The following is a 15425-nucleotide window of genomic DNA, read 5'->3' on the forward strand; positions in this document are numbered from 1 at the left end:
CTAATTTTCTATTTTTACAACCGCTGTCATTTTTAACACCAATCATTTTATTTCTGATTTTATGTTCTAAGTATTATTGTCAAACAAAGACAATATACACATTTTCTCCTTTGGCTTGTTGATATTTGTGGAAAATTAAGTAAAATTCATTGTAATTATTACATGAAAAAAACAAAACAAAAACAAATTTAAACTGCATTTTTTTACTACATTGGTAGTTGCCATATCAAAACAACCTTCCCAACAAAACAATTGTAATGGTATTTTTGTCCACTGCAAGATTTACAGCAAAGTACATGTAGATGTTTTTACTCGTCTTCTCTCCAAACAAACCAAAGAAAATGCTAGTGAGTGGAAACATAATCAGTTTTCGCCATGTGTCCCAACCTTTAAAATCCTGAATGAAATACAGAACAGGTGTTCAGCAACCCAGCCACAAGTAGTTCATCAGAGTGTGAAGCGCTCTTCTTCGTTGGTAGTGGTACTCTGTTTGTCTTGAGCCGGAGGAAAAGTACAGCTGACCTGCAAAGGGTCAGATGCATCATTGACATTGTGTTGAACCACAGCATGATTTTGCCAGAGTGACTAACCTTTAACCGAGCCCTTACCTCTGTTCTCAAAAGCAGCATCCACTCTGTGACCAATCCCAGGCAGATGCCTGTGGATGAATTTGGGGTAGCCACGGTCCATTCTGCGCCACCCTTCGTTGTAGCTGTGCGGAAAAAATTCTTTTAAATGAAAGAACTCTCTGGATCTGATTTCAGGCCTCCTTGTCGCGTCATTCACCTCCAGTATTTGTTGTTTACAAAGAGAAGAGTTCTGCTTATAGAGGACACATGAACAGCAGCATCCACTTTGGGGACTGACGAAGGGAAGCCGAAGTCACTGAGACGTTTGGGATAATCAGGCAGGACGGTTTTACCTCGAAACTGCCAGTATTGATTCCCTGAGACAAGAAGGTAAGGTTATGGGTTAGGTTAGACTGGCATTTTTTATTTATTTGTCTATTTATTGATTCCTCAACATTAAATTTTTATTTACAGGTAATTCATACCTTCAAAGAAAATGACAGTATTCCTCTTCTTATTCTCATAAGCTGCGTCAACTTTGCGGATTCCAGGCCAGACAGACTGAATTTTATGCCTGGTGATGCCCTCCCAGCGGCCGCCCTTTCTCCAAAAATATCTGAAAAAAGCAAAAAGGCAAAAAAAATAAAATAAAATCAAGTGAAAAATTACGATAAAATTACTATTTAGTGGAAAAAAAACAACAAAAAAAACAACAACTTTGTGGCAATTTGTGCGATTTTGTTGTTTCTTCATTAGAATTTAGGTTAGTTAGTTAAATTATTGTAGGAAAAGCCTCACCCGTCTTTAAAAAAGAAAAGTTTCCCTCCTATTGTGGTCACTGCATCAAACACCAGGTCCCTGTTGCACCTGTCCAGAGGAGGTCCTGATGTTGGCTCAGGCTGTGGTTTTGGGAGAATATCTGATCTGACTCCTTTAAGAGAGGAACATCGGAAGAGCAGGTTATCAGGAATTCTGCTTCATTCCTCAATATTCTCGAGTGTCTGCAGTCAATTAGTTCTTACCGTAGAGAGCCTGCACACCTTCCCTGTCATCATCTGGCAGTGTGTATCCGTCCGTGTCCACATATTTGTAGGTGGGGAACATCAGGGCCGTCTCATCCTGAGAGTGAACCAGCCCTAGCGCATGGCCAAACTCGTGTGCAGCAACTAAAAACAGGTTGGCTCCTGTAAAAACACACCATTGAGGTCAACGTGGGTGCAGGACAGCATTAAAAGAGAACCACAATCAAATCTCAAAACATTGATCTTGCATGAGGGATAGATTTCTCTGCCCTCAAAGTGAAATAACTTGTTTTTAGCTTTTTTGTCGGTGCGTTTTGGGGGTCATTGGTTCTTGAAGTGCACTGTTAAACTGTCTGGTTGTTTATTAGCCTTCTGGGAGAAAAAGTTGGTTCAGACCAAATTTGGAGAGATTATATCTAACAACTGGCTCCGGATTTCATTGGAGTAACTGGGGAGTGGAAAATCTGGAGCCCCTTCCAAGACACTACATGACTTGATCTCTAAAAAGCCCTCAATGGATGGATGGATGGATCCACTTTTGGATCTCGTCTTATAATGTTTCAGTAAAAGTGAATCTCTTTTAAAATGTTTTCTAACAAGAAGATAAATTCATTCATCCTTTACCTTCTGAGGTCAGAGTCCAGTTTTCATCCTCGTCAAAGTGGGCATCCCCTCCGTTGCCCTCTCCAGGAGAAAACGCATGTGCCAGTACACCATTCTGACGGTCAAATGGAGCAAAGTCCCCATGGTCTGCTTTTCAAAAGAGATGTGGATTAACACTAAAACAAGCACATTAAAAAGACAAACAAACTTGTGGAACATGGTCACCTCCAGACTTGAACTTAATCATGATGTCAGCTGTTTCACTGTCAGACTGCTGGAAATCCAATGGAATAATATCACTGTACAGCTTGAAGGCTTTGGCTATGGTGGAGTCGACGTCCCTTTGGCTCATATCTGGTGTGTAGTCGGTAATCCTGTGTTAGGATAACAGAGTAACGTGTCCATAAGTGTTCCTGTTGAGTTTTACATCTGGATGACCCTCACGCAGGGATTCTGATTGTAGTACCTGTACGTGACCACAGCCTTGTTCCACTTTGGTCGGCCATCAAAGTGGCCGTATCTGGCCATGTCGTTGAAACCACAGCGGGGGCGAGCCATCACTTCCAGAGTGTTAGAGTCCAACTGCCCTGTCACTTCCAGACCAAAGAATTCCTGCATTTTTCTTAACGTGTCATTGAAAGAGTCCAGAGAACTCCGCATGACAGAGGAGGGAGAAGCGACCCCGACTTCGGAGAAAAACTGAGACAGGTAGTTCTGGAAACATTTTAAGAAGGCCAGTGAAATAGAAAGCCAGTCATGCCATGAAGATTATCTTAGATTAAACATTTACGTATTTAATAAAGTTATATCAGTTGTGGGTATGCAAAATATGCAACACATAGGGGTGCCACGTTGAGTGGGCGCCAGAGCGATGGCAGAAAAATTATTTCTAGTCGGCATTTTCTGTATTTAATAGTTGTCTGATATGAGCTCGATGTTCAGGAGGAGTGTGCCAGATGTCACGGTTGGAAATTGGGAAAATGGGGGTTTCCCATCAGACCATCAGTTACCAAAACCACATACAGACACACACACGCGGACGCACACAGACAAAAAAACAACTGGTGAAAGCACACAAAGGGTCAGTGCAACCCTGCCAGTCTGCGCACAGGGTAAAAAGCTTGTAGGGTCCAAATGATGTTGGTCACGGTACTAGATCAAAATTGTTGGCAAATTAGCACTCAAATCTGAGCTCAATCACTCTGTTTAGGTTTGATCTTCATTTTTTAAAAGTTGAATTATATCAGCTACACAAAACTGTAATACAGAAAATACATTCACATTCAACATATATACGGATGTAAAATCTTAAAATTTCTGAAAATGAGTTTGAATTGTCAGCGGCCCAAATAACCGTCCAAATAAAATATATACCTATATTCAAAGGTGTCTTTGAGAACATGATTTGTTCTTAATCAGGCTCAAATGCGTTTAATAATAAAAAAAAAAACAACATGTTTTCTATCCATTGCACAAGCTTTCAAGTCGACACTGATTAGATTTAACACGAGCCAGCGAGGCATAAAGCAGCTTGTCTTCGTTACCTGGGCTTTGGAGAGACTTTCTTGACGGGGTGAAGAGGTGGGCATGGCTCCACAGGTCGCCGTACACACCAGAATTATCGCAGCTTTTACAGCGTTCATCGAATCCATTGCACTTTCCTTCCAACACAAAAGCAAAGGAGAACCTTTCAGGTCTTCTTCACATGAAGAGCTCCAGTGAAAGTAGGAGGCAGCACGAGTTGCATAACTGGGCAATAAGACATTCTTTCAAGCGTTTGAACAGGTCTGTTTTGTTTAACCGTTAACTGTTGACTGGGAGGATTCAGAAAGAGGATTTTTTTACAAGTAAAATGTATTTTCTCACACTGATTTACATGCCAATAAATTCCCTGTTACGGGCTTCGTGAGGGCAGAAAACATGACGCTAAAATCTTTCACTTGCATAACTCCTGGGTCTAAGGTGTCATATTTCAGTCTCAGTCTGATTTCTTCAGACTTTGTTGGCCTCTATAGTCCCTACAGTTGTTATAGTATAGTATAGTATAGTATAGTATAGTGTAGCATAGTATAGTATAGTTCGATAGGCAGCTTCTACACACATTATGGTTGAGAGTGAGCTTTGTATTTCAACTTAAAGCATGCACAAAGACAAATCACACTTCTAGGATTTCCCCAGGAAATGATCACAAATCAAACTTTCTCAAAAAGAAGGCAGACACATTTTGCACTGAAAATAATGCAATGTGAATTTTTAGAATGTAAATTATTACCACTGTGAGTGTAAGAGTGGTCTTTTTTGTCCGTGATGCTTCCCACTGTCACTTTTCGACAGTAATTTTTCCATCACAGTGGTCTGAATACGAACAGAATTAGATGGGAACGATTGGAACAAAGTGCTTTTGTACAGATTTTAAAGTAGAAAGGTGGCAGATTACATCAAAATGGCGAAAGAGACCAGCTTGTCCGTCTTTCTTGACTGGCAGATTATTCAAAAGGCAGAGGTCAGATCAAGACGGCTGCATGTCAAGTAACTGGCCTTTTATTACTAATCAAAGAACTGATTTTGCTTGGAAAATTAGTAATGTATCTATTTTTTCTCAAAAAGTATAAACTTATGTTGTATGCAGAGTGCAATATGCTTTTGGTGAACAACAAAAAGCACACTTGACTGTTGAGTAATTTGAGTTCAAAATAGACTTTAGTTACTTTGTTAGTTCCTTAATTTATGTTTTGGTTTTGTGATTTAAGCTCTGCTAGAGAGAAATGAAACATTTTTGCGAGTGTTGGAACAGACCCTTTTCAAACCAGGAGAAAGATAGCAGCACCTCGTCATTTTTAATTTATTTATTTATGATTCTGGGTGCTTTTCTAATTTTCAGGATTGTCTTGTTTCGAAAACAGCACTAATTTAAGATTATGATATTTCCTTCTTTTTGAGCAGCAACTTTCACTTTTTTTAATCTTGTGATTAAAGCAAAAAAAAAGGTGTTCATTTAGATTGGGGACGCCTCCACCAATCTGGGGAAAGAGAAATGCTTTAGAGTGAAGTACAGAGGGAGCTGTGAGACCAAAAAATATGACAGAAAACACGTCAACGCCGTTGTGTCATCTGTTGACTCATTTGATTATTCATCTCCAACAGTTCAAACTGGCACTGAACTCTTTGGAAGGCATCATGTCTTATATTTCCGTCATTTACCAGCTGCACATTGGAGATCATGACGAAGACTTGGACAAAGTGCTTCTCAAACATCCGTCTTCATCTTGAGCCGTGTCGGATTTCTAATCTTGCGTGTGCTTTATTGGAAATTTCTGTGAAACACCAACGCAAAGTAGTACGATGCTGTCAAGTGGGAGAGAAAGGATATATCTTACTTTCATTTTTACAAATAAAATGGTGTGTATTTGCTTTTAGCTCACTCTGCTGATACCCCTAAATAAAAATGTGGGAATGTTCTTGTGAAAAGAAATGATGACCATAAAATGTCGAATGATGATTCTTTATTCTTTATTCACACTTTCATTGGACAAATAATGTTTACAGCTCCAACTAAGTGATGACATTTCTTATTATTTTTGGTTATTTTTTTAATTCAGAAGAGTGTATGCCTACATTTTATCCCACCACCTCTACATGAAGTACATTCTTAGATAAGATGAAAAGCTACAAAATGACAAAAATGAAGCGCCTTAAGCTAATTACAGCCAAGCAGGTAGGTGCTCTTCAGCACACTTAGCAACTTCCCGCTCCCCAGGTCATACATGTACATGTAGGGGCCACTGTAGATGTGAGCATAACCTGAAAAACAGAAACTAAAGGTTAGACTCTTTGATGCCTGGAAATAAGACCTAACTCATCAGACTCGACCCCCCTGAACGGATAAGGAGGTATATCCAAAGGCTGGATGGCTTGTATGCCCATATTTAGTATTAAAGTTGAGTTTGATAAGTGTAGCATGACCGAAATGAGGAAAAACTGCTGACATGGCAGAATGAGTCAGCTGTTCCTGTCAGTCGTGTTTAAAGTTTGAATATTGGGCATTGTGGTCAACATGGGAGGCTTATATGCAAGTTGATGCAAGTTAAAGTCAGTACACCTGGCCATTTCATTCCCCTGTTGTACTACAGCTGTTAGGGTGACTCAGAAACTCAGAAACTTGACAAATGAGTATTTGTACAAACTAGCATTTACAGTAAAGATAATATCCCTTAGATGTTAATGCTGATGCTTTAATTCACCTTCTTTCTCGGTGGCTGCTGCCACCTTGTTGTTCATTCCGGAAAACGTCTGGCTCACCCAGGACAACGATTCCACAGCCCTTCTGCTTTCATCGTAACTATAGCAAAAACAACAAAAAAAAAAGGTACAGATGCATAAAACCAGGGCAAATAAATGGTCCATGCTGAAAATGGAGTTCAGTGCACATCTGACTCACGTCAAGTAGAAGTAGCCCCCCCAGAACAGGTAGGTTTTCCCAGACCGAGCACTGTGAAAAGCAGCGTCGATTTTCGTCATAAATCTTGGCAGACCGAATTCAGAGAGGGACTTCGGGTAGCCCGGTACCGGCTGGGTTCCAGAGAAGGCCCATACTTTAGAACCTTTAAACAAAACGGGGGCATCAGTGAATGACTAATGTTAACTGTGAAATAGGACTGATCCAGTGAATGACAAGGGAGGATTATTACCTTTGAAAAGTAAGACGTTGCCAGTCCCTGGGTTCTCGTAAGCAGCATCTACGCTTGTTGGGGCGTTGGGCCAGAAGCTTGAGATGAGACTTTTTTGGGGTGTGCTGCTCTGGGAACTGCTATGCCACAGGTAGCTGAGAGCAGACACGAACATTAGCTTTAGCTGCTAATGCTAAGGAACGAGGCACTTCAAAGTTTTGATGTAGATGTCAGTATTTTGCCATGGGGGGTGGATGTGTGATACCTGTCCTTGAAGAAAAACATTTCTCCTTTCAAGGTGGTGACAGCGTCAAACTCCACAGGTGAGCTGCAGACATCAGGGATGGTGGGAGCCTGAGTTGTAGTTGTGGTGGTGTCTCCAGAAGGACTTGAACCTGTTGTAGTTGTTGTGGTGTCTCCAGAAGGATTTGAACCTAGGGGTGAAAAATTTCAGCACAATTAATTTAAATCCATAATTTCTTGTTCACAGAATTAGGTATAATCAGCATCTTTTTTTTTCTTCTTTTTTTTTTTACAAGATTCTTGACAATGGTTTGAACTTTCCCCAGCTATGTAATTGTTTTAATTAAGCACTAACCATAAAGCGACTGGATGCCTCTGACATCATCCTGGGGCAGAACAAAGGTGTCGGGGTCTTTGTATGAGTACAGAGGGTACATGAGAGCAGAGCGATCCTCAGAGTGGGACAAGCCCAGAGAGTGGCCGAACTCATGGGCAGCGACCAGGAAGAGGACGTAGCCTAAAGCAGGAAAGTGCATAAAGAAATGGTCGTCTTGGCCAATTTCTACAAAGAAAACAAAGTTGCTTCCCAAAATAATGTATAATTGACCGACATACCTGTGCTTGAGCGAAATGTGAAGGTCTCGTCATCGTCAAAGTGAGCGTCCCCTCCGATGTCAGGAGAAGGAGCGAAGGCGTGGGCAAGGGTCCCGTCAGGCCCGTCAAAGGGGTAATTATCACCGTGTGCTGTTCGCAGAAAGTGTCTGATTAGTTTGCAAACCTTGTTTGATACAACCGGTTCAAACATGTTTAATGTTTCGATAATGAAGTGACTGAATCTTTGTTGTGAAGAGTAATACACAGCAAAGTCTTTGCTGTTTTAGTTTCTCCCTTTTGATGGAGCCACTAAGGATGTAATCTTACTCCCTATGAGACTCTACAAGAAAATTTGCTTCCACTTACATAGGCGAGCAAAGGAGATCATGATGTCAGCTGTGCCACTGGTAAGTTTTGTGAACGTCAGAGGAGTGACTTTGGCCCAAACCTCCAGAGCTCTTCGAATGGAGTCATCCACCTCTGCCTGAGACAAGTCGGGGGTGTAGTCCACAATCCTGTTTAAAAAAAGAAAAAAAAAAACAGTCAACCACATCAGTACCATCACTGGGTATGACATATTTTACTGTACAGGTCCTCTTCAGACCATCCACCTGTATGTGACGGTGTTTTTGCTCCACTTGAGGCCGTCTCCAAAAGTCGAATATCGGGCAATGTTTTCATCTGCGACGCCACAGCGGGGCTTCTTCATCATCTCCAGGGTGTTGTCGTCCAGAGTGCCTGTTATCCGGAGACCAAAGAATTTCTGCATCTCACTCAGCTTCTTGCTCATTCGGTCGGCTCCTTTCCGAGACAACGGGTCTTTCTCCTCTGTCAGGTTGAAGAATCTCTTCAGGTAACCCTGTGAAAGGACACAGCACAACCCAATGTGAAGTCAATGAAACTGAAGGAATTGTCCAGGACAGAAAACAAAACATACCTTTGCAAAACCTTCATCTTGCACCGTTACTTTGGAGACAGGCACACAGTAGACTGTGGCTGCGAGGCCTAGTAGCACATAGACACCGAGAGACTTCATCCTTCTTTCCTGAGTTGGTTCGTAGTGATTCCCACTGGAGTCAGCTGTTATATAGGGTGGATGGTTTGGGGAGTGGGCAGGTTAAGCAACCGTCTTCATGGGACAGAAACACAGGAAGTATTGCATGGATCAAAAGGGATCAATGGATCAAAGCAGAGGAAGATAAATCCAGAAAAAAAACATCTGTAATTAGGACAAGACGTCATACGACAGCGGCATGACAAGACTGATTGCTGAAGTAAATGTAATTCCATAATTAAGTCAGTTTAATAGTATTGTGAAACAGCCAGTAATTTGTACTGTATAGATTTCATTTAAATATTGATGTAAAACTGAATTGATGATTTGAATACTTTTTACTTTGATTTTAGTTTGTATTTGATTATGTTTCTAATTAAAATCACAGATTATTTATACCAAAGGCATCGTCTTCGTAGCTAAGTTACATTGACCTCTGTTTGCCCTTTCTCGAACACCCTGTTGTTTTGTAACATGTTTTGCCCTCTTGACATGCTAACCTGGAAACACACCACGAATGCATCACAGAAGCCTGTCAGGTGTTTTTTTTAATCGTCTGCTCCATGTAGGTCAATTCCAGGAATCCAAAGATCACAAATGTCTACCCTGAGGCTCCTGGCTCTGCCGATAAGTCACTAATGGAGTCGGAGTGCCAATCTGGACAAGCTGGGTCATGCCGTGAACAAAAGCTGCCCTGCCGTCTACACATTTTAAAGTTTTCCATAAGCCAAACCACAATTTGAGCCCTTCTGATTGTAGTGCAACTGTTGCAACCTGAAAAAGATGTAATACGAATGCATGCTGTAAGGCATTGTGTGCTTATTGGGTACATTGTGCACAAAGTAATTAAGGTTTAGCATGGTTCTCTCCAGTTATCACTATTGGACTGCAGTTTTCCATCAGTACATCATAAAGTCCTGCGTCACGAAAGAATATCCCATTGTAACACCTCAATCCTTTTGTCCCAGACTGCATTGCAGTTACTGTTTCATAACAGTGGACACCGGGAGGGGCAGAACCGTCTTCATTGTGTAAAACGTCTCAGTTCTGATTGAATAACACATGTAAACACGCTGTGTTGAAACAAGAAACTGAAACCCGATAAATTGATAGACATTCATGCTGCTGTGATACATAAATCTTCTGCTGTTACCAGAAAACGCTGCATGTAGCTGTGCATTTCCTGTGGTCTACAACAAAATCGGTCACATCCTTGTTTCTCTCTGATCACACGATTGACTATTTTTGATGAAGTGACGAAACTCTCGTCTATCAGTCGCGTCTTAGCGTCTTATTTTAGCCCCACTACTCATTCGTCACCAATTGTGACTAAATATGTTGTGGTTATGACAACAGGAATGGGATCCGCACAGAGAAATACCCCTCCCACACAACTTTACTCAGCTGTTTTTCTTTTGTTCCACACAATCCTTAAACGTAAAGATGACTAATTGTCGGATTAAAATCACATCATAAACACCTGATGCTTTGAATCACAACAGGACGTACGAAACGTAAACCTATGAGTTTTATTGATGAGATATTTGGAGTAATTTAAGTAAAAGTGTATTTGAATCAAAATCATGGCTTCACAAGACTGGGTGAAGCTGTGTTCGTCAAGACACTAGATTGCTAATTTCCCCAACATGTTTATGAGTGTGTGATGATAGAAAGAAATGCACTGCATGTCTGGAGTGAGAGACGACAGAACATACAAAAACATCATGAATACGTAAAAGAAGGGCAGATTATGTCACCTAAGGCAGTGCGACAGAAACTTGTCCAAACCTGATTTTAGGATTTTTACTGTGATAAATTGATTGTATGGTGTGTGTAGTGGAAGTATAACTGTCTGAATCATCATTCCTGAAATTGCAAAAAAACGCTTTTGTAACTGTTGACCCTCTGTCCTTTAAGATACAGAACAACAATAACCAATGGAGAGTTAATACCACACACACACACACACACACACTCACACACACACAAATGTACTGACATTTACGAGTTTGTATCCCTATCTTTATTAGGAGATTGTTTTGCGTTAATTTTACTTGCATAGTGTAATTCAAACCCTCACAAACCAAATTCATATTTTAGTCCTCACACCAACCTCCAAAGCAAAAGTACATTTTCCACCATAATGAGTTTCAGACCCATGAAAGTGATTATAACAGAAAAAGTTTTAAAGAGGTAACAAAAACCATAAAGCACAAATTTGCATTCATGCATCATTCAGTATCAAACCGACATGCTAACATTAACACCTCATAAAGATCCCAGTTCTTCAAATAAATATTTGTGAAAGATATGTGAAATCTAAAACCTCACAATGCTAAAATATGTGGTGAATTTTCAGACCAGCTTCTTCTTTTTGATGTGTTTTCCTCACAGAACTGTTGTTTTCTTCCTCACTCTTTGTTATGATATAGACTTTGTTATGTGTTTTAAGGGGAATGAAAACATCTTCCTAGACATCTTTATTCTATATTTACCCTTCTTCTGGATTTAAAATGTAAGAAATATACATATATATGTTTTAATCGGTCTGGCTGTGTCATTGAAACACACAGTATGTTAGCATATTCAATATTCTGGAACTTTTTCATGTTTCATCACAGCGCAATGAACCTTAGTTGGGGCCTGCCTAGCAATGCATGGCAGGAACCTATTGTTCTACACCCAATAAGCGGTCTCTTTATTTATTTTTCTTACGTCACTGTTAATGCGGCCCGAACCGCTGCGTGCACCCCCACAAAAGTGGTATCAAAACGTTCAGCTTGATCCCGAGAAGGGACCTATTACTTTTAGTGGGATTCTGAGTTAAAATGACTACATAAATTGAGAAAAACAAGAAAAATCGAGGCTGAGTGTCTCACAGAATCACTAACCTTTGTCTCTGAAACACACACACAGCACAGTGGAGGTCTGACTCCAAAACTCTTTTTAACTCCCCCTCACAGGCACAAATATCGGCCTATTGATCTCAAAGTTGGTCATGACATAGATACACATGCCTGCTCCCGTAAATGTTTTCAAAATTTTGCTACGGCTTATGGTTTTTTTGTCAGGGTCCTGGAGACCGACGCTGGGTGTCTCACAAGTATAGAAACTGTCTCCAGCATACTGTCTGACAGAGAGAGGCAGCCCAGGTGCAGATAATTAATTACCATAGCAACGGGTCCCAGAGAGAGGCAGTGAGTAATCTCACAAACAAGCACAGAGACAGGTTTCACAATGCATTGTGGGAAGAATACATATTTCCTGTGACTATTCATATTTTGCTTACATAAAATTATTATTTCTCTGAATTTTTGAGTGTGAATGAGAACCACATATGCAAAGCTTATAGTCGTCAGTCTCAGACTGAATTTCACTGTGCATGGGGTTCAGTTATTGTATTGTAGGGGTGAACCAGGTCACTATGGTGATGGACCTGGAAAAGCTTCAGTCATTGCTATGTCAGACCTGCATGGATGTACTCCTCAGGGCAAGTCCAGCTGTGTGAGCTGTAGCTAAAACGCTGGGTCCAAAGTGATGGGTACACTTCTGCAGGCCCCATTTAAATTTCTTCAGGAATTTTCTAGTTTATTTTATTGTGATTGTACCAACACAGAGTAGAACAAAACCATAAATACATAATTGTGTGAAGAAAAGGGTTTTCTTTTTTCCACAAATCTAAAGGTCATGTTTGTCGAACAAATTCTCATTTTCAACAACAACCTGTTCAGAAAACGTACAACAGAAAACAGGAAAATATCACAAAGCAGAGTAAAAGAACAGAATCTAAATAACTACAAAAGTTTCCAGTTCTTTTTTCTGCTGCAGTGAGATCAAGTAAAACTCTCTACTCTGTGATATTTACCATTTCTTGACTTTATTTTTTGTCTGAAGGTTTACATGTAATTATGTTACCTACTGTAAACAGCAGTAGGAATGATTTCAGAGTGGAAAATCTAAATAAAACTCCCCACAGCATTGTTTACCTAACTTTTTCTTCAGAGCCACCATGGAAAAATCCCCTCTCTCCTTCCCTTCAGTTGAACAAATTTGTGCAATCTTCCATATAGCATGCATGCACAGGATCTGGAAGCTGATAGAGGCTTAATTTACTGTGACAAGCTGAATACCCTGGCATGAAAGTAAAGCTGAACGAGACCATAACCTGAAATCAGCCAGTCTCAGCTCTGCAGCTTGTAATATTACAATTTAAAAGTGTTTCCTGCGGTTTCTGTGGTTGTGTAATCAAATGAGTCCTGATTACAGAACCCATCCCTGTTTATTCACCCCAACAAGAGAGAAACGCCATAAAAACAGAAACATTTTCTCTCCGACTGTTTCTGCTGGCTAAATTACTTTTGATAACACAGCTTGTAAGCGAGTGCAACCAAAAGCTTTTTCCAGCTAAGTAGTGCAACCCTCCCCCACCTGTTGCTGTGAGATACAATTTAACAGACTGAAAGAATGAAGAAACAGTTTGAATCTAAAAGTGAAACAATTTAGAAAAACGTGGACCAACTTGTGATGTTGTTGCAATATTGATGCATTTAACAAATATAGGAAGTGTTTATTTTTTCATGTCATTTTATTTTTATTACTTTTTTGTGCATACAGTCAAAAAGTGCTGGAAGTGGGACATACAAAAACACTTCTTTTTACTATTTGATTTTATTTATTTAAATAGAAATAAAAATAGCAACGCAAACAAAACAGACATAATCAAATAGTACAAATAACATAAATGTAAAACTTAAAAAACCAGTATCATTAAAAAAAAATCCACATTAATAGAATATAAAATGACAACACAACAGTATAAATAGGTTCTATCATGAATTATGGACGGAATCCTGTAATTAATTGAACCTTCATTGGTTTTCTTCAAAAGCTGATCTAGTAGTTGGTGCAGGGCAGGAAGTAGCTGTTTCTCAGCAGACGCAGCATCCGCCCCGTCCTCAAGCTGAACTCGTACATGTAGGGTCCACTGTAGAGGTAGGTGAAACCTGCAGAGCAGAGATGATATGTGTTAGTGAGGAAAAATGAACTGGACTGAACAGAATCATTTCGTCAATTCATTAATCCTGTGCTTTTGGAAGCGACTCACCTCTGTACTGTAAAGCTGCTGTCACCTTCCTGGTCATTCCAGAGAAGGTTTCATCAACTCGCTTTGGGAATCCTGAGTCCATCGTCTTTGTAGTCTCATCATAGCTGAAAAGGACAAGATAAAATATGATCATTATTTCTTATTAAACAGCAGAAAAGCACATTGCTGGGTGCAAACTAGAAGAGGAAAATCTAAAAGACTGCTGGACTCTACTTGAAATTCAACATTTTACAAATGATTTCTGGTCTTGCTTGAACACACCTGTAGTAATTGCTGCCAACAAAGAACAGAGTCTTGCCAGTCTCTCGGTCATTGAGGGCCGCATCAACTTTCTTGATGTCCTTGGGCAAACCAAAGCTGGAAATCGATTTGGGATAATCCCGTACCAGATCATAGCCACTGAAAGCCCAAACTTGACGACCTGACAAGAAAAAGTTTGAAGTAATTATTTGGGTAAAGGCTTTTGGGTTGCGTATAAAAATACCATCAGTCAACAAAGACAGAAATAAAATACCTTTAAAGAGAAAGACTCTGTCTGACTGCTGACTCTCGTAAGCAGCATCAACACTGTCAGGGGCGTTGGGCCAGAAGTTTGTTATGCGAATTTGCAGAGGGTTGTCCCGCTGACAGTACCTACGCCAGAAAAATCTGAGAAAAGACATAGAGAAACTTAAAACACATGTTGGAGCCATTTTTTGCAAGATAAATTGTTGACTCCAGCTTCAAATTAATAGAAAATTAAGTTTCTGCTCTACCTGTTCTTGAAGAACAACATCTCTCCTCGTAGCGTGGCAACAGCATCCAAGACCAGGGAGGAATCACAGACATCAGGAGTGGGGGGAGCAGTTGGTCCAGGAGGAACTGGATCCTCATTTTTGCCTGGAGAATAGATGGTATATTACATTAAATCTCAGGAATCAATAATGGATAGGTTCTGAAAGAAGTTTAGTCTAATGCTAGTTTGTTCAAACATGGATTTTATGATACTGACCATAAAGCGACTGGATGCCTCTGACATCATCTTGTGGCAGAACAAACGTGTCTGGGTCTTGGTACGAGTACACAGGGGCCATGAGAGCACCAGGGTCGTTGGAGTGGGACAAACCCAGAGAGTGGCCGAACTCATGGGCTGCAACCAGGAAGAGGACAAAGCCTAGGAAACGGAGGATGAGTTACACCTCTTATTGGACCAATCAAGTTGTAAAAAGTGTTGAGAGAGTAGTCAGTGACGATGAGAAAGAACAAACTTACCTCTGTTAGAGCGGAAGGTGAAGGTCTCATCTTCGTCAAAGTGGGCATCTCCTCCGATGCCAGGAGAAGGAGCGAAAGCATGGGCAAGAGTCCGGCCAGGTCCATCAAATGGGTTAAAATCACCATGTGCTGTTAGAAAGGACATCTTTTATTAAGATTGAAACAATCAAAGAACATCCAAAACAGAAAACTTAAAAAGAGTTTGATACTCACCACCACGACCAAAGGAGATCATGATGTCTGCTATGCCACTGTAGATCCTTGTGAATCTGAGGGGAGTAACTCTGGCCCAAACCTGAAGAGCTTTCTCAATGGATT

The 15425-nt window shown here is 40.4% G+C and overlaps 2 protein-coding genes across 2 annotated transcripts; both read right to left on the reverse strand.

Moving 5' to 3' along the window:
* Nucleotides 1-26: 26 nt before the first annotated feature.
* On the reverse strand, nucleotides 27-8750 carry LOC103129774 (uncharacterized). The gene is made up of 21 exons (XM_007540966.2): nucleotides 8636-8750; nucleotides 8310-8557; nucleotides 8065-8213; nucleotides 7720-7848; nucleotides 7460-7621; nucleotides 7127-7295; nucleotides 6883-7016; nucleotides 6633-6795; nucleotides 6436-6533; nucleotides 5900-5995; nucleotides 5248-5255; nucleotides 3739-3963; nucleotides 2661-2908; nucleotides 2420-2568; nucleotides 2216-2341; nucleotides 1592-1753; nucleotides 1368-1500; nucleotides 1055-1185; nucleotides 787-946; nucleotides 609-712; nucleotides 27-522 (listed from the first exon to the last, which is right to left on the reverse strand). The coding sequence occupies exons 1-21, from the start codon at nucleotides 8732-8734 to the stop codon at nucleotides 422-424; spliced, it is 2994 nt and encodes a 997-aa protein (XP_007541028.2). The 5' UTR covers nucleotides 8735-8750; the 3' UTR covers nucleotides 27-421.
* A 4862-nt stretch (nucleotides 8751-13612) lies between these two features.
* On the reverse strand, nucleotides 13613-15419 carry LOC103129780 (collagenase 3-like). Its single transcript, XM_007540973.2, has 8 exons — nucleotides 15321-15419; nucleotides 15108-15236; nucleotides 14848-15009; nucleotides 14612-14735; nucleotides 14371-14504; nucleotides 14118-14277; nucleotides 13857-13960; nucleotides 13613-13755 (listed from the first exon to the last, which is right to left on the reverse strand). Exons 1-8 carry the CDS (start codon nucleotides 15340-15342, stop codon nucleotides 13646-13648), a joined length of 945 nt encoding a protein of 314 aa, XP_007541035.2. The 5' UTR covers nucleotides 15343-15419; the 3' UTR covers nucleotides 13613-13645.
* Nucleotides 15420-15425: the final 6 nt, after the last annotated feature.

The sequence above is a fragment of the Poecilia formosa genome, unplaced genomic scaffold (genome assembly GCF_000485575.1).
Source record: "Poecilia formosa unplaced genomic scaffold, Poecilia_formosa-5.1.2 Scaffold576, whole genome shotgun sequence".
In the NCBI taxonomy this organism is placed as follows: domain Eukaryota; kingdom Metazoa; phylum Chordata; class Actinopteri; order Cyprinodontiformes; family Poeciliidae; genus Poecilia; species Poecilia formosa.